Here is a 25,620-nt window from a genome sequence, read left to right as displayed (position 1 = left end):
TTTTTTTTTTTTTTTTTTTTTTTTTTTTAATTATTTGCGCGTCCTCGATCATTTGCAATAATCCTGATTGGTTTTTTTTTTGTTCCACAGAAAAATTTGAATCTTTAAATTTTATTTTGGATTAAATATTGGCTGTTTAAATTTGTGTTAATTAATATTGTGCCATGCGCGTGCGTGTTCGTTATACTAATATCATTGTTTTTTTGTCCTCTTATTCACTTTGGATTTTCTTCAAAAATAAAAACTTAGAATGAAAAAGATGGGACGCATGGTTTCCTCACGAGTAATTGATTTCATCACGTATGTACGATGACAAAGATATGAATTTGAACGAAGTTTAGGAAAAAGTTCGGATAGAAAAGGAACAACTTTGAACACGCGGGCACACGTAAAACGCGCATAGGTGGATAAACTTTTTTAAATCTGATCAAGTTCCCTAAATTCTCGTGCCAGCGGCAAAAAACTCTTGGAAACTTTTTCGGGTTGAAATGAGGAAATAAAAAAATACAAAGAATAGTAAGGTTTACAACCAAATCTTTGTCTATCACGTTCGAAAGTATACAAATAAAAAATAAAGAAAGAGAGAGGGAGAGAGAGAGAGATAGATAGATATTATAAATTTTATTCTAATTCCTCTGAAATCGAATGAAATAATGAAATGAAGAGAATTTGTAAATGAAACGATTGGAACGTTTTTTTCTTTTTTTTTTTTGGATAAAAGGAGACGAGAGACTGATTGTTCTCAACGACTTTTCGATCCTCAACACGCATGCATAATTATTTCGTTCTCTATTGTACAATAAATCAACAATAAAAATTAAATGTTTAATTTAATTTCGTACGTAATAATTCATACGTTTCGAATAGAGAAAAATAGATGGGGAGAAAATATAATTAAATCAAAGATAAATAGAATCAGAAGAATCTACGAAAAAGCAATTGATTATTACGAAAATTATTAGATATGTACACATATATACACACACACACTCGTACGCGCACAGATATGCATACGGAGACAGACAGACAGACAGACACAGACAGACACCTGTGATGAGAGAGCTTACTTTGGCAGAATATCGCAACCCTGCCGCATTAACGATCCAATGGTGAACCAGAGGCAGTTGAGTAACTTGAATCGATTCTCCAGATGATCCGGGTTTTTGTTGCACGGATGAGGATTGTACCACTCGTACGGTGTAAATCTAAATGCATCAACCATCAACGAAGATGATGCTAATAGTTTCGACCATTTAAACTCGTCGTTGACCAAAAAGGAAGACCATTTCGTGTTAAAAACTCCTTCAAACGTGAATTTCTAAGCTCTTGTGTGTATACAAACTCTTATGATTCCAATTAAAGTCCAATTTAAAGTCATGTTAATTGGTGTCTCGTTAAAAAGACTCTTATGTATATGTGTATATATGCTTCTCTTTCTCTCTCTCTCGCTCTCCCTCTCTCTCTCTCTCTCTCTCTCTCTCTTTCCCTTTCTATTTCTCTTTTACTCTTTCTCCCTTTCTCTCTCACTCACATTCTCTCTCAATTAATTAATTATTGATACACGTTATTTGATAACACCAAATTTTTACTTGCCTCGCAAGGATGAACAGCAAAACGGATACCCCCAGGTAAGCTGTTGCCATGTAGATCCAAACGTCGAGGCTTAATGGACTTAGAAATGAGAAGAGATTTGGTGGCTGTTTTATCGGTTTTCGATACAATATGCTTATACCTGAAAATTAACAATAATATACGAGCGTGCGTGTGCATAAAGAAAATGATTTTTGATGGTGTATGTTTACAAAGGAATATTTAATTAGCTTATCAACATATAATATATTGTAAAATTAATTATCGGTCGGTAATAGATATTTTGTTAGGTATAAATAATAATTTGCCAATTACCGACCGCGTAAATGTCGGATAAATAATTAATAAGACCATTAAAAAAAAAAAAATGTATTGAGAGTTTTGAAAAGAAGAAACTTTTAGTTAATTTTCTACAATGGTTAGAATAATAGGAATGACGTGATGATAAATCAAACTAACCTAAATTCATGAAAGGCATAGTAAAATCTACTGCCTGTTCACGATCGTAAGTGATGGTTAAATCAGCGATCGCGAGGTCGGCCTTTTGATCTAGAAGCTCCTTCATCATCCCATCCCATTCCTTGGTCTGCTTATTGTACGAACCGTAACGGCCATCCGGCACCAGTCTGAAGGTATAATTGAAGCCAAGGATTCGCGATATCTCGTAAATCAAGTCGACGCTGTATCCCTCGAATTGCGCATTTCCGCTAAGCTTCTCACTCGAATCCTTCCGCATACAGTAGGGAGCACTCTGTAGTTTAAACGAGAATATATCACAATTATTTCTATTCCTCTAACCCATTAATGGAAAAAAGATTATTTTCATATTAATTATTTAATTTCAAAGATATACAATCTCTTTCTTAATTTTATTATATTTTATTGAAACAAAGAAAACACATATGTGTTAGATGGTTTGTTAAAACAATTATCTCTAATTATTGTCGTCAATCTTTTTGTAGCGTTTTGTATAATTTTAACTTTTATAATTTTGTTAAATCTTTTTTTATAGCAATAAATGCAACAATATTTGTTTGCTGGATTACCATCACTTTTTTTTAATTCATGTAATTTTCTATTAGATGAGATGTCGATTAATTTGCATTGTTTATGTTATTGTTATGGTTATTGTTATTACGTAACCATGTGTGACCCAGTTTTTTCTGTATTCCAAAATTAAAATTGAAGTACGGTTCGTTGCATTATACAACACCGACGCATTTTATAATGCTTGTAAGCGTTAAGTAAAATTTCGAAAGGTAACTTTTTGTAGTATTTCAAAAGGTTTTCTAATGGAACTAAAATATATTGGCATTTGATCCGCCATGTCTATTAATGATTTATTGTCATTATAAGCAAAAATGATTGTTACGTACGCGTCCTATTTCTCTTACACGCATTGCAGTTATTGAATATTTAATGGAAATTGCCAAAAAAAACGCGAATGGTAATATATTACAACATCGCGTGTACTGGGAACGGTACACATAGCAGGGAAAGTGTTAATAATTTTCGTTGATTAATGTACAAGTACTTTTATAATTTATCTAACGCGAAGGAAAGATTATTAAATTATTTAGTTCTCTCCTCTCTCTATTTTCTATACAATTTTAATTCTACTATCAAACTTTAGTGTTTATTTTTTTTAATTAAATATTCTATTATTTTTTACTGATATCCTTTAATAATAATTATTGATTCATAAATAAATATATTTATAAAAAACGAGTGTGCTTTATTCTATCGATTTATTACTTACTAAAATTTATTTATTAATATATTAAATGAATAAATGTATATTCTATCGAGTCATAAATAATACATTTATTATAATTCAATGGGGCATATATTTATGAATCAATCCGGCATAATGCAATAGATATACAATATAGAATAATACAATCATTGCAATTTAATAGAAAATACGGAATATATTTGATATTTTTATTTCAAAAAATAAATAAAGTATAAGAATGATTTTAAATATAAGTTAAAAACATCTCTGAGATCGATATATTGAACCTAAAATGTAAATCATGAGAATTGTTAGATTTTATAAACGAAAACGATTGAAAAAAATTTACTAACGAACGATATAAGATCAAGAATATCCGAACAACTTTGAAACAGAAAGAGAGAGAGAGAGAGAAAGAGAGGAAGAGTTATGCTCCTTATCTTCGAAATTGTTCCTCGTACGTCGAAGATACGAATATGCGAGAGTAAAAGGGGTGGAGATGGGAAGAGCTTAACTTTCATGGATAACGGAGACGTAAAATCGTATGAGAAAAAAATTTGAAAGAGGGATCACCGTGATTTTATCGACATGGGGGAACGAAACGACCACATTGGATATTTTTGCTTTTTCTATTTCTTTTCTTCTTTGTTTAGATGGAAATTTACATATAAACATACAACAAGCTGGTCCATACAAAAAGTATTATCAAATATTTATGCTAATCTCTAGTATACGACTTGTATTTTGATATCTCAATAATAACTTTAATTAAAGGCTATAAAAATAATCTCCAGTTTTATATTATTACTTACTATCGTATATCAACGATGAATTTAGTTATCTGTTCTTTTTTTCCAACATAAAATTCGGACATAAAAAAAAAAGAGGATACAAATAAAACGAAAATTTGACAAGAACACATGAATGAAACATAATTCGAAACACATTATTATATGGACCCACCCTTGTACGCGTCTCAATATATATATATAGCGAGTGTTTCATAAAATATCCAAGGAATTCGTTTCGCAGTTTTACTCGGTTACTGTTGCGTGCTTTGAAAGACGAAACGTTGGAATGTAGTTAAACCGAGTCATCGTGTAGTTTATGTGCTCGCTAACGCAACCATGTTATACGTCTTCGAAAGAGAAAGAGAGAGAGAGAGAGAGAGAAAAAGAAAAACATATAACGTAACATCTGTATGTCTATTACGCGAGACAAAGAGAAAAATAAAAAGTAAAGGAAAAAAAGTAAAAAGCTTGCAACCGACAACGAGGAAGGCTTCTAAACTTTATTTCGTTCGCAAGAAAATCGCATTCCAGTTTTTATCTCTTCTAGTAAGTTCGATCGAGTTTTTAATTAACTTAAACAAATTCCAACGATAGGTAAAAAGAAAAAAGGAAAAAAAAAAAACAAATAACAAAGTGTCAGATAGTTCTGATGAAAAATAATAATCTGTTGAAATGTTTCCAATTTTCTTCTTCTTATTGTTCTTTACTTTTTTTCTTTTTCTTTGAAAAAATATTTTATTTAATTACTTTGGTCAACATTTAATATCCGGCAAATGTTGAAAAATGAATTTTTTGAGATTTTATTACCCATGTGCGTTCGCGCACACACATACGCACATACTTGGTATTGCAAGACGAAAGTATCGAGTTTAGTGGAAAGCCTAAGGGCATTTTCTCACTAAACTTCGCAGCTTTGCACTATCGCGGTGGTAACTTGCCGTATTTCGTCGAGAGTTTCTACTCTCCTCGGTTAATACATTAGCGAGTACATTATGTGTCGCCGCAATTAGCGCGAGAATAAGTAATGCACCTAGAGAGCTTCGTGAAAACTTCAATTAAGTCGACCTCCTACTCCTCACCCACCTCCTTCTTCTACTATACCCTCTTTGCTCAATCTTTCATTTTCTACCAGTTCCAAAAAAACAAATTAAACGAGAGAACGCGTAAAAGAAAGAACACCGAGAGAGAGGGAGAGAGAGAGAGAGTGAGTTTACTTTGGATTAATTGCTTTCTCTATTATTAAAGTAAAATTTATATTTATATTAATTACGTGCAACTATTTTTCATTCAAAAAATTTCTAACTTCAACTTTCCAGTATTTTTTCAAGAATTTAATTACGTCCTACGTATAATTAATATAAGTAATATACGAAATGAACTCGGTATCAATTATTATTATAGTATATACCGTGTATAAAAATTTAATCTAAAATATAAAACAATAATAACACTGACTGAGGTGAGGTGTCAAGGTACCACGATTGTTTCTATTAATATTGAAAATCTTTATTCGATATCTTAAATAAGGAAAAAAGGAAAAAAGAATAAAGTATATTACAAATTCTTACCAATATGGTCGTAACGATGAAAGTTTTGTTTTGTAAATTTTCGACGATTTGTGTATATACGTCCCCATAACTTCTGGTAAAGTTAATACCCTTCGTGCTATTCCACGTGCCAATCTTCTTCAAACCATCCTTATTATTAAGTTCAATAATATCTAGAATAAAATCCGAACGGAATCCTTGATGATCAAACTTGATGATCCCAGTTAAACCAGTCATTTCAACCTGCAAATAAATAATTATTATTTTTATATTATTACAATGATATATACGAGAGATGTGTATGAATATGTTCATGTATGTAAAGGTAAGATTTAATGAAAATTCATCTAGGGATACCTTTGTAATCAATAGAAACCACAACAAAGACAGACGCGATAGTGAGTTGTTAATTATCGAACATGTTGATTACAATTGTCGAGTCGTGAATATTACTCGGTTGACCACTAGGACGTTTCGAAGTAATACGACCAGAGAGAGTTTAATAATTCTACTTGTGTTAATATGAACACGTAGAAGATATATCTAAATAATCTTCCTATAATGCATACTACACCTGTAGTGTAACTTTTTCCAATATAAAACAATTGATTTATAAAAAGATCACATAACACAACAATATTTTGACGTCAAAACGTGATTAAATTAATGTCAAAAATTGTAACGTAACATTCGTAGATACAATAATACTTCATTTTTTGTTTCAATTAGAAAATGATATAAAAATCAGATCCACAAAATATTTCAATAGACGACAACGATATAACGATCGATTAAATGGAATATTTCGATGAATTAAAGATGCAGAAATTATCCTCTACATAGGATCTAGGAATGTAGAAACCATAGAGATCAAACTCAACGGTAGATTTCGAATTGGTGTTGCTGATATAAGCGTTGTAGGCGGTGGACAGGTTTCAACGGTGCAAAACCACAAGCGACAATTTGTCAAGGGAGTACGACGGCTTCGTTTAAACGGGAGTAACTTTCCATTGTTCCGTTGAACAATCGCTCGTGTTCCTGTTGTACAGTGAAAGAGAGACAAGGTGAAAGAGAGAGGGAGGGGGAGGGAGATAGAGAGAGGAAGAGGGAATGAATAAGGGCGTAGGGACGTATGATAAAGGGTGAAAAGGAAGAGAGGGAGAGAGAGAGAGAGGAGGGAAAAAGAGAGAGAAGGGTTGGTCGGTTGGTAATACGTGCATAGATCCTTGTTGCGTTCACACTCAAGCCCACATTATAGTTATCACGCACATGGCATACATTGCCTACATACACACGCTCTAATGAGTCAGATTAGGCATATCCTTGTACATGTATACATAATGGCTTATTACATTGTAGAGAAACTATCGAACGATCAATATCCATAATTTCGGAGAGAAAATGAATTTTATTTGGTTATTATATGTATTCTATATTGAATATTTGAAATAAATGATATATTTGAAAAATATATCATATTTATTCATATAAATAATGAAGCCGAATTTCATTTATTTATGTATGACAATTTTTTTTTCTTCAGAAATAATACAAGAATGATTATTTGAATGATAATGAGAGAGTATAACATATTTTTGTATAATATTATCGAAATACTTACGATTTTCATGTAATTAATTAAAGAATATCCATGTGGCCAGGTGTCGGTGGATTCGCATGAAAGTGGTTTGATGTCGATTTGTTGGGAAGTATCAAGATCGTGTAATGCTTTGGCAAAAAGATATACTGCGTCGTACATCAAAGAAGTTTCAGTCTGAAAAATACGAAATCAAATGAATTAAATTAGGTGATAAAAATAAATGAAATAGGAAGATAGAGTTGATTGGTGAAATAAATGAAAGTATATATATGAAATAATAATAAGTATTTATGTGATAACAAATAAATCTGTTATTTCTTTTTCGATAGAATTTCACGGCTGCTTGATGTCTCCAACTTTGGGTTCATCATATTTCGTAACTCGCATTATACGTTACTGGGTGTTGTAAAAAAGCGATATCGTTTCGTAGGTACATATATATATATATATATATATATATATATATATATACATATTGTCAGTGCTGGCGTATATACGAGCAAACATTCGGGACAACCAATATCCTTACATACTTTTACGAGCTCTCGTTGACGAGAATGAGAACTATTTACGAAGCTGACTCGATATACTGGATACTAACACGCGTTAACTTACACGCTACTACGATCTACTTCGTGTTATGATCTATATAAATTTTTCTCAAAACAAATTCACCTAATATATCCGCTTATTTTTCACGAAATATATTCAGGACGACGAAGTTGTATTTTTATCGATAAAATATTTTTCATTAAATTGTCAACAATTTCGATGCAAGTTATTATACATATGCGATAATGTTTCACAATTTAATATATATTTCAATTTAGACTATATGTGTCGGAAAATTAATTAATATAATATAATAATAATTATAAATCAATCTCTTATTATATATATATATCATTAGAACAAATATTCTAATTAAAAAATAAACTAATTATTTAAATCATATACTTATTAGTTTTGATTGTAAACGTTAAAATAATGATGAACACATTTTTTAAGAGAATGACGAATATGATTTTTTATACATTATTATTTTATGTAGATTTATTTTCTAGACAAAATAGATAGAATCGTTAGAATATGTTCGTTTAGAAGCCATATTCAGAAACAAGGTAGATCTACGATCATCGTATCGTGCAATTTGATGTTATCGAGTAATGAGAATGTCTACGTACACTTTCGATATCCATTCACATTGGTGCCCGCATGATTATCTATTTGAACGGACGACTTGTTTGATGGTCGAAATCGAACACGCTCAAACCTCTAATAATTCACTGGTAATGAAACAATTAGACATATATTCAAGCACTATACGTAATGATCAATGGTCTATTGGATATCGAAAGAAGAAGAAGAAGAAGAAGAAAAAGAAAAAGAAAAAGAAATGTTGTTTATATTTTCTTACCTTTATGCAAGTCTGGTTGTTCTGTAATAGCCGTACATGAAATCAAAAAAAGAAGAATAGAATTATTAAATTGACATTAAAAGAAAAGATATATTGTACAATCTTTTATAATATCAAATTCAAGAAGAAAAAATATTCAATAGAAAATATTTATTCGAATTTTGTCAAATAAAAAATATACTCCTAGTATTAAATACAATTACAAGTGATTTAATTTTAAGAAGTCAAAGTTCCAAGAATTTTGTTCATTTTCTCGGTTTAATAAAATTTGTATTAAAATTGTCGTTGCAATTGTTAAGGAAGCTTATTGAATTAAAAAATTTTACGATTACGAAGATATTAATGATTGGAAAAAAAAAAAAAGGAAAAAATGACTTCGGGATTAGTTTGACGGAAAATTGGATAATAAAGTTCGTTGAAATTGACACGTTGTCGAATTATTTCCAACGAGAATCGGAATAAAAATTAAAAAGCATGTTGGACATTCCGAAGTGAGTGTTCCTCTTACGAAACGATGTAACGAAAAATTTTTTCCCCGGTTATATTTCCAGCCTGTCGATAACAACGACTCATCTCAACTCCCATCCGTAATTGAATCAATATATCGGTGATTCGTACGATGTGATCGAGATAATTAGTTTTGCTCTGTCTACTATATATATATATATATATCTCTCTTTCTCGTTCTATTTCTATTTCCTTTATTTTCTATCTATTTGACAATTATGTCACTAAACACGTAAACTCCATCGTTAATCAATTTTAAAATAATTGTTTGTAAAAATGATAGATAATAAATAGGATAAAACTTTCGTACTCCAAATCACATTGATTTGTAAAAAAAAGAACGAATTTGATTTAAAAAAAAAAAGGATAAATTAAGAGTAACTCATATCTCATTTTAATTAATCTTTCGGTTAATGTAAAATTATGAACGATCATTTAATTTATCTAAAATGGAACGTTAAAGACTTTCAAGATGAAAAGCACTCGAATTAATTGAACGTCAAATAAGTGTTCATCTAAATCCAAAAAAAGATCATCGTTATTAACGTTAATTTATTATAATAAAACATGGTATAATAAGAGCCTCGATAGTATGCATTATTTTATGATAAGAGAAACACGTGACTTTCGAGTAATCGATAATTAGCTTTGTAAAATTATATGAAATTGTATTATCTGTATGATACAATAAGCTAAAAAGCATTACCATTTCAATCATTTAATAAATACGATTTTCAATATAAATGAATATCCTTTGATTTAAAATTTAACAATTTTAATAGATGACTTCTCTGATAATCAGATTTTTGAAATAAAATTAAGAAGAACATTTCATTGTCACTATTATGTAAAATTTGGGTGTAGATTTCGTTTAAATTAATTTAAAATATCACTCACACGGGGTATGAATATTATTCAATATAAAATTATATTATATTAATTAAAAATAATTAATGAGTACAGGGTATTTTAAATAATCAAATTTAATATGATTTTATTCAACGTAGAAAATATTTTTTATTGAATTTTATTAGACGAATAAAAATTGTGTAAATTATTTTCAATAATTTTTTTTTTTTTTAATGAAATCTTAGTTTTTTTATGCGAATCGATTGAAATTACGTAGCAACGTTAAGTTGGTTTTATCGATTATCTCGTTGGCCATGAAGGAAGTAGGAACTGAGATTTATTTCACCATAGACCCTCTCGCATATGGTACGCGCATAACTTCTACGGCAATGCTTTATCCTCTCGTAATAATCTTATAAATTCCACGATGCGTTGTACCGCGTGCTTCCGTGGACGCGCCATGTTCGAGAAATATTATCGCATGGTGTTCGATCGTCTCCGATATTGATCTGAACCGATGCCAAGTGATTCGAGACGATTTTCCTGATATCCTCTGCGACATATATATCTTTATATATATACTATATAGAATATAATAATTGTAAGAGGTAGAGAGAGAGAGAGAGAGGAAGCATGTGAAATACAAAATTTATTATGTCAAAATGTTTCCTTAACAATATCTGTTTTAGATAATTTTAAAAGAAAATTTAGCACGTATTTATCGTGATTTGTAAGTTGATTTTGTTTTTGTTGTGAGATTCACCTTTTCAAATTTATCTGTCAACGAAACGAAGATTAAGAAGAACTTTGATTTTATCGAAAATATTTTATATAATTGAAAATAGAATTTTTCTAATTATATTGACAAATTTATATCATATATATATTTTTTTTTCTTCCAGATAAATCCAAATTTTATTACACGAAAACAAAAAGAAATTTTTCTGCAATAAAAGAATAATAAAAGGAAAAGATGTTTTTTTTGTATTGAATAAAAAGTTGTCGATTTAGAAAAAAAAAATGAGAGAAGAAACTGGAAAATAATATGATAAAAGATTTTAATAGAAAGTGCAATTTTCACTGTTCAGAGCGCAGACAGAGAGATCGGTTCAACGCCTTCATCCACGTTTATCTTTTACCAAAAGATAGATGGTTCGGTGGTTCTATACTTCTCTCGTTTCTATCGGAAGTAACCCATAACTTTTACCACCCACGAGTTTGTTCGCAATAAGTTCTATTCACACCATCGAGCTACAATTTCTCTGATCTACCAAAGTAAAACGAGATATGTTTTAATCAAGATGTCAATACGTTATCAAGAATAAATTCGTTCTCACTTTGGACATCTATCGAGTCCTTTTATTTTTCAACAATTTCATCGAGAATCGCGAATCCTTTTTGATCTTTTAAAAAAACAAAATGCTTTAAATTACAAATTACACACTATTGTAGAATGCAACTGTCCAATGCAAACTGTCAAATGAAATTTTACCATATTATTGTAATCAATATTTTACTTAATATATACGTGAACCTTTATTTTAAACATTTGTTTATACTAATTAATAGAGAAAAAATTATTGAAGTTCATTCATTTTGAAAATATCAAGGATCCTAATTGAAATAAGTTAAATTTTGTTGTCGAAAGGTAAATTTGAAAGAAACTTTAAATCATGATCACTAAAAATCTCAAAGCTTACGTTTACACACACACTCGCGTACACGCACATATACTAGCAGCATTATATATATAAATACACACACATATATATATATATGAAAAGGTACCTTGATCTCCTACCCCTCAATAAGCACAGTCGTTTTCATCGCGTTATGAATAGGTCAGAGATCAAACGAGCAAACGTGGCTTTCGTTGGAAAGCAAGGAACGAAAGGAAGGTAAAGAAAAGAAAAAAAGGGATAAAGGGGAGAAAGAAGGAAGAAAAAAGGGCAAAATGTCCCTATCATACCTTAATAGAGATCTACTGGGAATAGGTCTGCAAGAAATGCGGTTTCTCTGATTTCTAACATTAAAGTAGATATGATGATTGCTATCATGATTAATATAATATATGATTATTAACTAATGTATAAAAAAAAAATGAAATATTTCTTCGCGTAATCATGCGTATCATATTTAATTATCATAATTTATATAATACGTATTTATTCATTAAAGTATAATAAACGTGATACATTTATTCTTATAATTTGACGATAAATCTAATTAATCGATATTAATGTTAATGATAATTGAAGATGTTAAATATTTGAAAATTATTAAAAAGAAAAATAAGAAATATATCGAAATATCATCCTGATACAACGACGATATTCGTATGGTATAATTTATATGACATCGTCAGCTAAAAGCAACGTGCAAGATAGTCGTCCGAATGTCGCACGTGTCAGACGGGTTGGTTCGTTTTGAAAAGCTGGTTTGAAAGCTTCCCTCTCTCTCTCTCTCCATTTCACCACCGTCATAACGACCTATCACGCAACGTCGGCAAAAAGTTATCCGGGTAAGTTGTTAGAAACGCGTGCTATTGGCCTTTGCCTTGGCTAGGAACCCTTCCAATTCGGTAGCTTTTAAGGAGGAGAAAAAGTGTTGCTACCGGTGGCAGATGTTGACTGGGGTGGGATAGGTCGCTATGAAAACGGGTTAAACGTTGGCTATCGCTTTTCTCAACTTTTCCGTATTTCTCTCTCCCTCCCTCTCTCTCTTTCTGTTTCTAGTACGTAGTGGCAGATGCACGATACGACGATGCACAATCTGTTTCCTCGGTGGGCCATCGAACGAGAAGGTAGCAGCTTCGAGGCCGCCGCTAATTGCACGCTCGAGTTGTTTAGCTTTCCTCCCGTTCCTCGGATGTTACTGGAGTATCCTCGAGTTTGTTTCGTTAACTCATTTAAGGGACGAGATTCGTTCATTACACTTACCAATTAACATTTCCCAATGGGACTACTCCTCTACCAAAGAGTTTTCAATTTATATATCTTCTTTCTTTTTTTTCTTTATTTATTTTTTTCTTTTTTTTTGAGAGAGAGAGATAAAGAGAGACTAGATTAACTCTCTAATGATCATCAATTTATTTATAATTAATATTTAAGCTTCAATACTCGAATTTTAATAATAAGTAGAAATAATTAAGTGAATATACATTAACACGGAAATTCAATAGCATTAGTTTAATAAAAGCTGTAGACATTTTCTCTTCCTCTTTTGTTTTTGTTTTTTTTTTTTGTTTTCTTTGAAACATCGAGCTTTAATATTTTTAATAATTCTTTTTCAAATTAAATATTCGAACGCGAAAAGTATAAATACTGCTTTTTGTTTTTTTTTTCAGAAATGTTAACAATTCTCGACTGTCACTTCGATATCGGTCGATACAATCGATTATATAATTGATTACCCACTTGTCATCCCTAAGCTTTCAATATCTCCTAATTCGAATGCTGTCAAACTGTAGAATTCAAAAAGATGCGATCATCCACGATGACGATCTCTTATCGAGTTTTAATGATACACACTTACACGTACATACACAAATCTATAGATACACACGGAAACAGGAAAGCTTACGAACGCTATTCTATCGCGATGAATAGGATCATTGATGGTTTATATGGGAACGTTAGTATACTGATATACATGGTTATATGTTATTCTATAGATATATACGTATGAGCTTTGTAATAGAGATATGACTCATTTAATCGATCAAACCGTTCGGATCTATATGGATTATTCTATTGCAATATTCAGCTTTCATTATGTGCATTCATTATGTCTAATATAAAATTAATACTAAATTCTAAAGTCACGTGTGTTATGTACGTCAATATTATTAGAATTGCTTAAATACATTCTAATTCTATTTTTAATATCCTTCATAACCTTAATTAAAATCTTTTGGATTATTCTGTTACAATACTAAATTTGCATAAACTGCATTGAATATATCCAATAGAAAATTAATATTAAATTCTAAACTTATCATGTGTCAATACTAATTAACTTCGTTTATCATATTCCAATTGTCTCTGTTAAATATCCTTTATATTCTTAATTAAAATCAATATTTTTAAAAATTATTCTGTTGCAATACTCAACTTGCATAGCGTGCATTGATTACGTACAATACTAAATGAATACTAAATTCCAAAATTATATCATTTAACATGTCACATACGTTAATATCATTCTAACGCAATCACATTCCATTTAAAAAAAATGTTGAAACAAAAATCCTTACGATCCTGACAAAAAAATTGATGTTCCTTAGATTCTATTTTCTTACCACAATGGTAGTAGGTAGCACCAAAATCCAGATTTTTTAACTTCCATTTCCATCGAATCGGATCTACTCCCGAACGATAGGAATGATCCAGAATCAAACGTGATTTATATGTCTATATAATACATAGATATATCTACATAGATAGTACTAACGTAGAGGAAGATCGAGTAGGAATCCGTTCGCAAACTGGCAGGATTCGCGAGAGGGGTAGATTTATCGTCTTCGCGTCATTGTCCTGGAATTCATTCGGATCTGATCTCTAAACGTGACGGAGTATATAGCCTAGTCGCACTTTCGAAGACAGATCGTGTGTTCGTTAGACCAAACGAACGATTTATTACGGCTTGGCAATGACTATCTCCAACGATAGTCGCTAATTGCGAGCAAATGACTAATCGCTCTCGATTCGACGAACCTCCGAGTGTGAACTCCTTTACTCCCTGCCCTCCCTTTCCCACTCTTCCCCCATTTCCTTCTTCTCTCTCTTTCCTTTCACCTTTTCCATCTTCTTCCTTCATCCATCAAGATTATTTCCAAGGTGAGACAGATGACGAGCTCGTTCTATCTTGTAAACCGATTCTCTCTACCGAACACGCCCGTCAACTTCCTTCCATTCTGACAAAATCATTTCGAAACGATCAAGTTCCCAGCAAAGAAGATTTCTCCACAATGATCTTGGATATGGATCTTTGACGATGATAAATATAGTCTCTCTCTCTCTCTTTCTCTCTCTCTCTATCTATCTCTCTCTCTCTCTCTCTCTCTCTCTCTTTCTGTCTTTCTATCTTTACAGAAACTAGAAATCCTCGTTTTATTTTTCCACTTTCCCCTTCTCGCGATTATTCGATTCAACTTGAATATCCCTCTGTGTTCTATATTGCGCCTGAAAACAGTCTTCCCTACATACATTTCTCGATAATCACCGTTGCCGAGTGCTGCATGGCTTGGTATAAAGTGTCTCTAAAATTCGAAAAAAATAAAAATTCTATCTTACTTCTTAAGATTTCGCGTATCGAGTACTAGGTGTTGCCTGTTTTTTTTTTTCAGAGATGGAATTTATATAATAAATACATTTATTTAATGAAATCAACACGAATAATATTATTTAATTAAAATGTAAAATGTTTAAGTAGTCATATCGTAAAGGATAAAACACGTTAATATCAAGAAATTAGATCAGGTTCGTGTAATAGTAGATATAACTTTTGTTTCTTCCTTCCTACCTTTCTTCCTTCCTTTCTACGTTCCTTCCAACGTTCCTCTCGGCAGTTTCAAGAGATTGTATCGCTCGAATATGGGAGAAGAGACACGATTAAAGGTACGCATATGGAGTAGAGCTCTCATACGTTTTCGTCCATATAGTTCGAGGGTTAGGTAACATACATAGCAAGAGAGACTCTACACTGTGCTAGCTATTCCTGTTTAATTAGAGACGTTAGCATCTATGTTTCCCTTGTGCACTTGAGTTCTGGGCAAATAGTTCGCTCGATCTAGCCCTTCTCCAATGGGCTTTGTACATGCACGACAAGGTTACTAGCCCAAAAGGCGTGTACCGCCACCACCACCACTACCAGCCTCGTTGCAATTGCACCACTATCAGCACCAGCTTTACCTTCCACACGGTATTTGCATTCTTATGAGTAGCATCCTTTTCCTCTTTTTCTACTCTTCCCATCTCTTTCAATTTCTTTCGATCTCTCTCTCTCTCTCTCTCTCTCTCTCGTAGTATTTCTCAGTTCGTCTACCTGTCTATCTGTCTTTCTGTTTCTTTCTATCGATATACAAAATTCAATTTTTCTCGTGAACTTTTCAATCGTCTACGTCCAATTATTGTGACCTCCCTCAGTTGCATTTCACTACGATCGACGATATCTTCCTAAAGAGATTTTTCCTCTACTCATACAGATTTCCTCCCAATCCATTTTCTATCTCGTTCTTAATTTAAATCTCACATCTGCGTTATAAATTTTCACTCAATGAATTATATCGTTAATCGTATATATATATATATATATATATATAGACGTGATTCTTTTAATATTTATTAACAATTGAGAACAAGAAATTCATTTTAATTCGAGAGATTAATTTGTTTATCGTATCATTTCGTATTAATACTAAACGTATCATGACTGATCGTAAAATCTTTGACAATACTTTTTACGAATTACAGTACTATTTGGAGGGTCAATAATTCTTATTGAATAAATGATTTTTTGAACTAGTTGTGGTAGAAATAGATATACGTAAAGTATTGGTACGTTTAACGCTAATTGAATTATTGAAGGAAAAAAAAGTGAAGTTATTTGATAGTGAATATTATTTTCGTAGTTTCGTTAATTTGTTCGAATTTATTTTTAAAAATGTTCTATTAACTGTATACATTTTGTGTAACTCGAAAATAAAACGTTGGAAAAATGAATAATTATTGAATAATGGTTAGTCAATTAGTTTTACGCTCGAATTAGTCGAATTAATGAATCTCAAACGGTTCAATATTGAAGCCAGACTAACCTATTAGTCATACGGTAGAAGAAATACGATTAAATCAATGCTCACGTTTACGAATTTCGAATTCGCTAACGTAAGTCCGATTTTCTGTTGAAAGTTTGAAAAGGATTTAGGAAGATGTATAGTAGAATAAATTAGAATTTTGAAAAATGGTAATTAACAGAGGCTTTCTCACCTTGTTAGAAGTCTGGCCCATGTCGAGTTCACGATTATAACGCTTCTCACCATAAATCCAGTCTTGCACAACTCGTTGAATCTCAGGTTTCTCTGGATCAACCAGACGAAAAGCAGTGATATTGGTCCCGCCGTGTTTAAATTCTTCTAGGTCGACGCTATGGAGATCCTGTGGGTTTAAATGAAATTTTCATTGATTTATTTAATTTCATTAACGTTCACAACCTATAATAATTATTATTATTATTAGTAATAACTCTCTCTGTCTGTCTCTCTCTCTCTCTCTATATATATATATATTCATGTGTTAATAACTGATGCGGTAATCACATATATGTTTAAGCTGCATTATGAACAAAAATCTACTTATCTATCTGTTAGTATTATTAACACACACATAATATCTATTAATATAAATATTATATATCAGAGTATCATTATCTAATAAGAATATTGTTATTTGTAATGTAAACGTATCTTTTGATAGAATTAACAAAAATTATAAATATGAACCTTGGCACGTTTTTTGCCGAACTGCATTTGATTAACATAAGTGACATTAAAACGTTACATGTATTTAAAACGATACATGTGGCAGGAAAAGTGTTAATGTAATGATTAAAATTAGTTTTCATTTAATAAAAAAAAAAAAAAAAGAAATATAAGAAAAGATATGTAAAATTAAAGGTTCAATAATGCCATTTTCGAATATTATCGATCATTTGTCATTTTTTTTTTTAAATTCAAAGAGGTTAATCCATCCCTTCCCTTTATAAAGTTTTCCTCGTGCATAGAACGCAAAGCTAAGATCTCAATTTCGTGGATTTACTCGAGAGACCACTGTGAAAGCCTCATTTCCAAAGTACTCGCATATTGAACGGATTATGAAAAGTTGGCAACGATATGGCCGATCAAACTTTACTCAGTGGTAGTGTAAAATCTAGGATTTAACGTAGAATAATGACTCTCGGTGAAGTATAATTACATTCTCGTTTCAAAGTCGAGCACGGAAACGACCGACAGATTTACCAACGAATCGCTCGTTACTTTGACGTTGAAATAAACTCGCTCGTTTTCCTTCTCTCTCTCTCTCTCTCTCTCCCTCTCTCTTTCTCTATTTCTTGCTATCGTTGACTTTAATCTACGAGTTATTTTATATTTCGTCAATATACGTTCGCGATACGTAAGGCCAATATAATAATTAAGTAAAAATCGATTGGAGTGTATTTTTTTTTTCTTTCTTTTTAACAAAATAGAAAATTTGATCGAGTATAAATAAAAAAATAAACAAGAATTTTTTTTTAATTAAAACTTTGGCTTCAAAACTTATAAAAAAAAAAAAAGAAAAAAATTGTTGAAGGTTTTTTAATTAAAGTTCGTCTTGATTGCAGTTAATAATCTAATCGATGAACTGAACTGCTGCAGTTAGTTTTAATCCGTTAAATGACTTGTTAAAACGTTCGCGACTCGTGATTGATAGATTTTTTAATTTCTTCCTTGCTGTGTTTTTTGATTTTTCTTTTTTCCATTTTCCACCATTCCAGTTGATCGTCACACGGGCAACGTTTTTTATTCTTTTTTTTTTTTCTTCTTCTGTCTTTTTTCTCTTCTTTTTTTTTTTTAATACAATCCGTGAGTCGACATAAACCCTTCTCGAAAATAATGGTACCGATCGTACACGTTAAACTTAACGAACTCCGTTTGTTCGCCGATAGCAAATCGATCAGTGACTCGTTTCGTGTTCCTATGAGAAAGAGAGAAGAGAAGAGAGAAGAAAGAAAGAAAAAAATGAGAGAATAGAGAGAGAGAGAGAGAGAGAGAGAGAGAGAAAGTAAGAAAAGTAAAGAAAGACATGAAAAAAGTTCTAGCGATACTACGTGCGTTTCGAGTTAATTGCCAGCTTCAAAGTCATCAAAATTGATGGAAAGAAAGAGAAAGGGGGAAAAGAAATAATAGAAAACAAATGTTGAAAATTAATGAAGGAAACGTTTTGTTAAAAAAAGTAGTAAAATTTCTTTTCTAATCGAATTTAATGATAATGATCAAAGATAATATAATATGTTAACTCGCGTCGTTCACATTTCTGTTCATTCATAAGTACAATATATGTATAAAGATGCATAAATCTTTTCGAATATATCAGAAAAAATGATATGAACGAATGAGGAAGCCATTTATTATCCTTTGTGTCCGACAACACCTGTTCGATAAGTTTCCAAAAGACGATCGATCGGTAATCGATCATTCCAACTGTCTCGAATCTTTATCTTTCCTTATCTTTTCCTTTTTTCTTTTCTTTGTCGTTTTTAACATTGGTTCCTTCTTGTAATAAAAGACGAAGCAATATCAAGCGTGACGTCGAATCAGGAATTTTTCTTCTTCTTCTTCTTCTTCATTTCTTTTTTTTTAGCAATCGTTAGAAGAACTTCAATCTTTTTTCTATATTTTATTCGTTCAAACTAATTCTCAAATAGGAGACGCGAAACTTTGTTTTTGTTTTTTTTTTTATTTTCATTTTATATAAACGGATTTTTTTAATATTTTTTATGTTTAATACCACGAGATATTTCCGAGGGCAAGAATAGTTCGTAACTTCCGCCTTACGAGGAGACTTACGATTTTTCTCGTCGATTACCAACAAAAGTAGGCCAATCGCAGCTTGGTTTCTCCCTCGACGACACTCGAGACGCTCTCGATATCGATGCGATCGATAAAAGTGAAGAGAAAGGAAAATTCAGATTAGACGACATGAATCCAATCGATTTCTAATCGTCACTTTTATTTTTTATCTATATATATAAAAATATATTAATAATTTTACTATCCGCAACATTTTTTATTTAATTCTACAATTAAAAAAAAAGGATAAAAAATCATTTTTATTTGCCTTAACAACAAGTCATGATCTATATGATCTACAAAAAGTATGACAAAAATATAGATCGATATTTGTTTCGAATAATTTTTACCTTCTCTCAGGAAATTATTTATTTAATTTAATTTTACAATTGAAAATTACGAAAATGTATTTCGTTATATACTTACACGATCTATACGATCAATAAATAATATAATAAAAACAAATATAGATCAATTTTTTGTACACTCAAAATATTGTATATTAAATTAAACGATTTAATTATAAAACAAAATTTATTTTTCGTTTTACGCTTGTGTTATATATATATATGATCGATAAAAAAAATATGAAACAAATTTATAGATCTATTATAAATCCTACGTAATGTGTGTATCAATTATTTTTTTTTTCCATTAAAATTTTTAATACCCATATCGAATAATTTCTTATTCACTTTCGTATAATTATAATAATTAATGTCACTCGTAACACGGATTAGAAATGCATTACGATTATAATCGAATCTTTATTATACTTTCAAATGAAATGACAGGACTACACATTTTAAGAGAGAAACGAACGATTTAGCAAGATACTCGTGTATGATAATGATCGTTTGAAATATGACAAAATAACGTGTGAATCCGTGTATGAAAAAGCATCGTCCTTGTATATACCTAACATTGACGATATTAAACAGCCACAACTAGAACGAAGGGAAGTCCTGTATCTGGACTCTCGCAGCTATTACGTGGTCTGATAGACGCGGTATAATAAGAACCTTAATGGCGGTGAAAGCCATAACGATGATAACAATCGTCGTAACCGTAACAAGCATAACAGCCATAATGACCGGCACCGTTTTCCCCGATAATACGTTGCCTCTGCTAAATTTCAAACATGTCTTGTGATTAAATCCTGTCAAGTCCCTCCTAACACTAATGTAAGTTTCATTAACATAAGTTTCATCTAAGTTTATAACGAAATACCGTATTATAATATATATATGTATATTATTTGTGTGTGCAAGTATCTTATGTTTTGTACATTAGTGTGCACATTAGTATTATAATATATGCGAATAACGTAAAATTTTTTTTTATATAATCAATAATAATAACAGTCTGTTAATTGAATTTAGATTATGATTTTAATGGAATGTAGAAGAAGAAGAAGAAGAAGAAGAAGAAGTAGTAGTAGTAGTTCGAGTTCTCTTTTTTTACAAGAAAGTTTTTAAGTTGAATTATACTCTGTAATAATGAAAAGAGATAGAGCGGAAGAAAGAGAGAGAGAGAGATAAGTTGTTACTACGACCATTCTGTTGAAAGATAACACCATTCATAATCTTGATCGAAATCCATTTCATTGAATTCCGGATTTCCTTTCATTTCTCGTCAAGTTTTTTCAAGAACGATTACGATTAAGCTCGTCTTATTATTTGACGAAAATTCGATTATCTCTTTCTCAATTTCTCTCTCTCTCTCTCTCTTTCTCATAGATAGCAATATTAATCGAAATAAATTAACAGAACTTTCGATTAAATAGTAAAAAATAGAAAAAAAAGAAAAAAATACAAAAAGAAAAGCAAAAAAAAATTGTCGTGTGAAGTTTTACTTCACCAATAGAAAAATCAATTAATTTATTTATCCCCCTATTATTTTCTTGTTCGAACAAACATCATAGTGGTAGTTCGAAATATATCCAAATCGATAGGAAATCCAAATCAGGATTAGAGTAAATCCTTTCGTCGTCGGTTCGTCCTTTTAAAGGACGACAGACACATTTAAAGGTAGTTGAGACCGCAATTGAGTGGGTGCCATGGTAACTGCAACCCTTAACAATTCGTTCGTAGGTCAGATCTACTACAAAAGAGGGGGGGTAAACTATCCCCTTTTCCTTTCCCTATTCTCGTTAGTTCTCCAACATCTAGTAGGTTTGGTCGTTGGGAAGAGTCGAGTCAACAGGAAGAGCTACGAAGAAAGCACACCTCCGTTCCTACCGTCTGAACAAATACCCTCGCTAATTTACATTTTAATGGATCTAAATTGAAATCTGCTAGGAAGCCGCGAGATAAATCGTTCCACATTGCGAACCTACGATTATAATATAAATAAACCTTACTCGGGTTTTGAATTTTTTTCTCCATTCCTCTTCTGTTTTTTAATTCTTTCTTTCTTTATTTATTTATTTTTTTACTTATTTAAGTATTTTTTATCGACTGTTATATTTATCGAACGATTTATTCGTTTTCAAGATAAACATAGACATACGAGCGTGTGTATGTGTTTGTGTTTGTGTGTATGTAAGAAAAAAAAAACAAAATGAAAAAATAAATAAAATATACGAATCAAAATTTGAAAAGGAATAAAACAATGTGTTGGTGTACTTGATCAAAATATTAATTACGAAAGAACGGATTTGTTTCTATTCTTTTTGTTTTTAGAGACGTATATAACGCTGGAAGATAATAAATCTTTTATTATCATGGAAAATAACGTTTTCGGAGATAGAATAAAAGTAGAGAAAGAGTAACTGTAAAAAAAAAAGAAAAGAATTTATTTTGTGCTGGCGACGCAGCGTGAGAATAGTTTGCTGGACAAACAGCTGGTTAGCGACGATTTAAAAGTACGGTCCGAAAATGAAGTATGATTAGACACCGTAGCCATTTTTCTACCGGTGTTACTTTATTTTTAATCTTCTTCTTTTTGTTCTTTTTCTTTTCCTCTTTTCATTCCTCCCCTTCTCTCTCTCTCTCTCTCTCTCACGCGCGCGCGCGCGCGCGTGCTGACTTTTATCGTAGTATTTCCCACGGGAACATTATCAGTTTTTATTACTTCAGAATTTAATCGTCGTTCGTTATCCTCGTTACAGGATAAACTCGATCAAAAGTCATTGCAAATAGAATTAAACGTATTCTCGAGTATACAATATTTTCAATTTGACGTATTACGAAATATTATTAACAAATTTATTTGAAACGATATCTTTTGGTTTTTGTTTTCTTTTTTCGTTTTTTTCTTTTTTTTTTTTTTTTAATGAGAACAAGGAGAGAGAAAACGGGAACATCCTCCTATCCCCTGCTCCCTCACACTGCTTTCCACGTCGTTTAGTCTCACATCAGATTAAAACGTTACAAATCGTTGGAGAACGAATCGATTCGAAATATTCGATGTTGAACGATTTTCTAGTTTCGTTCTCAATCCTCCTTGAAATTCCATCGGTGATTTGCTCTGCAACTTTTAACGCAAAACGATATTTCCACATTGGTTATATTTTTCCTTGTTTTGCTTTTTTTTTTTTTTTATTTTTTTATTTATTTTGCTTATCTTTTTCAATTTAAATAACAAAATTCGAATGAACATTTGCCAAAAAGCTTGTCTTATTTTCCGTGCGTTCGTTAAATTATTTTCCTATTTATAATTTAATTTCACGAAAGAAAAAAAAATATGTTTATAAATAATATTATATTTTTCGTTGGGAAGGGGAATTTGCAATACCTTTTTTTTTGTTATATGAAACGAAAAACCGCGAGAAAGGAAATATGTACCCTTCTTTTTGAGTTTTTCTGTGTGTTTTTTTCTCCATTTCTCGGTTGTAGACGTCTTAGAAAAATCGCAAAGAGACTCTTCCGCGTCGGTGCTAGAAGAAAGATTTCGATAAGAATGGATATCGTGAGACACAGGGAATCCGAGGATATTGGGAAAATCGTTCGATCGAGCATTCTGGCACGAAACACGTACGAAGCTTTTCTCTGCCACCTTTTTCCTCCTTTCTTCTTCTTCTTCTTATTCTTATTCCTCTTCTACCTTTCTCTTTCTCTTGTTTCCCTTCTTCGATTCCTCAATCATTCTTCTTTGTCTATTTCCTTTCATTTCATCTCGTTTCACTTCGTTTATATATTTGTCCTTTTTTTTTTTTATTATTTCTTTTCATAAATTCATTTTCTTTGATTATCATTCAATTATTAAAACCAATATTTATCCCTGAATTTATTTCACTTGCCCTTCTTTTCCTATTTTTTGTTTATACATAAAAATTTACATATTTTTACTACGGCGGAAATTAGTATAATATTCATCTATACTTTATTCACCTTCTCTCATTTTATCAAATACTTATATTAGTATATGGAAGAATAATCGTAAATATTTTTTCTTTTTCTACGAAATACGTATATTTAAAAACATTTATTAAATTTATTTCAAATATTAATAATCAAGATTTATGCGAATCGAGGGGTAAATTTATTTATTACTATTTCTTTTACAACGTACGAGTACTCTCATCTCAAGTATATTCTCTACTTATCGTTAGCAAAGTATAAAGGAAATAAATTGATAGAGGGATAGAATAAAGGGAGCTACAAAGTACACTAACATCCTCATATATATATATATATATATCTATGTATATAAAATATATGAAACATATTACATACCTCTATATACATAAATACGAAAAACGTGACTCAAAGCGATTTTTGCAATTTTCTCCTAGTTTTTTAGCTTGGCACAAAAGAAAACCCATGGTAAATTTTTATTTTTTTCTTCTTTTTTGTTTCATTCTCTTTTTCTTTTTTTCTTCATCTACATATTTTTGGAAATCGTTTTGTATTTTCTCTCTTTTCTATCTCTCTTTCTTTCTCTCTCTCTCTCTTTCCCATCCCATTTTTTTACTCTCTCCCTTTTCTATCTTTTCAAAATTTTAAATTTTTACAGCGCACCTACATAGAATCCAACGGTTATTTCATTTGCCATCAGCCAACTGGATTATCGTTGGTACTAATGCTATTACGTTACACGAATAACATTATATGTATATACTCAACGTAGTAGTTACAACGTGCTTTGAAATACTCAAATCTTCTTTTTTTTTCTTTTTCGAAAGAGTTAAAAAGAAGGAAAATAAAATGTTAAACAAAATAAAAAAGAAATGTTACCCAACACGCACGCAAAAAAGATTCGGATTTTGTGATGCATGAAAATTTATTAATGAAGTCACCTCGTTATATTTAATAAACCGCGCGAATGGAATTAATGTTATTATTATATTTCTTTTTTTTTCTCTCCTGTACGAGAGGCGGTAATAATTTAATCCGAATTAATTTTATTTTTACTTTTCTTTATTTTATTCATAGATTAGCTTGAAAATTTGAAGAATATGGTTTTAGTTTTAGAACGATTAGATGGTGAGGAAAGAGGATAGTAAATATGCTTTGTTCATGTTGATCGTTGAATATCGTTTTGAACGCGTGCGGAAATCTTTCGTTAAAGTATGGAGGAAGCATAAGTGCATATATCACGTTAGTTGGTGTGAGGCTTATCGTGAATATTACCGGACTCATCGTGATTCACTATTCCGTGAATAATACGATCACCTACCATCCACATTTTTTTTATTTCTCTCTTTCTCTCTTTCTCTCTCTCTCTCTCTCTCTCTCTCTTCCAGATACACGAAGAAAAACCGGAAAAGCGGAATAAAATTTTTCTTTTACCTTTGGGCGATAATACTCTCAACGTTGTTTAACAAATAAAGAATACCTTGCGAGAGATTATAAAATGTGTTTGAAAAAGGCAGAGAGAGAGAGAAAGAGAGAGAGAGAGAGAGAGAGAGAGAGGAATAAAAAGAGAAAAAAGAAATTACAAATAAACTGCAAATATTTTCGATGCATACGCGTATTTGTAAACAATTATAAAAATAAAACATATATATATATATATGTTTATTAACAATAATATA

General features: G+C 31.0%; 1 protein-coding gene across 1 annotated transcript in view; it reads right to left on the bottom strand.

Moving 5' to 3' along the window:
- Positions 1–25,620, bottom strand: part of LOC106789022 (glutamate receptor ionotropic, kainate 2) — a gene marked incomplete at its 5' end in the record, with an annotated part of 40,255 nt that overhangs the window by 12,817 nt on the left and 1,818 nt on the right. The window contains 7 exons of the mRNA XM_014752821.1: positions 1,068–1,205; positions 1,594–1,732; positions 2,050–2,341; positions 5,685–5,906; positions 7,285–7,437; positions 8,681–8,701; positions 17,023–17,190. Of these exons, the coding sequence (XP_014608307.1) occupies positions 1,068–1,205; positions 1,594–1,732; positions 2,050–2,341; positions 5,685–5,906; positions 7,285–7,437; positions 8,681–8,701; positions 17,023–17,190 (1,133 nt within the window). The remainder of the gene's footprint in view (positions 1–1,067; positions 1,206–1,593; positions 1,733–2,049; positions 2,342–5,684; positions 5,907–7,284; positions 7,438–8,680; positions 8,702–17,022; positions 17,191–25,620) is intronic.

This window comes from Polistes canadensis, unplaced genomic scaffold, assembly GCF_001313835.1.
Source record: "Polistes canadensis isolate GaletaPanama2010 unplaced genomic scaffold, ASM131383v1 scaffold_161, whole genome shotgun sequence".
NCBI classification, from domain to species: Eukaryota; Metazoa; Arthropoda; class Insecta; order Hymenoptera; family Vespidae; genus Polistes; species Polistes canadensis.
Note: the sequence above shows the minus strand (reverse complement) of the source record. Positions and strands in the feature narration are given on the sequence as shown.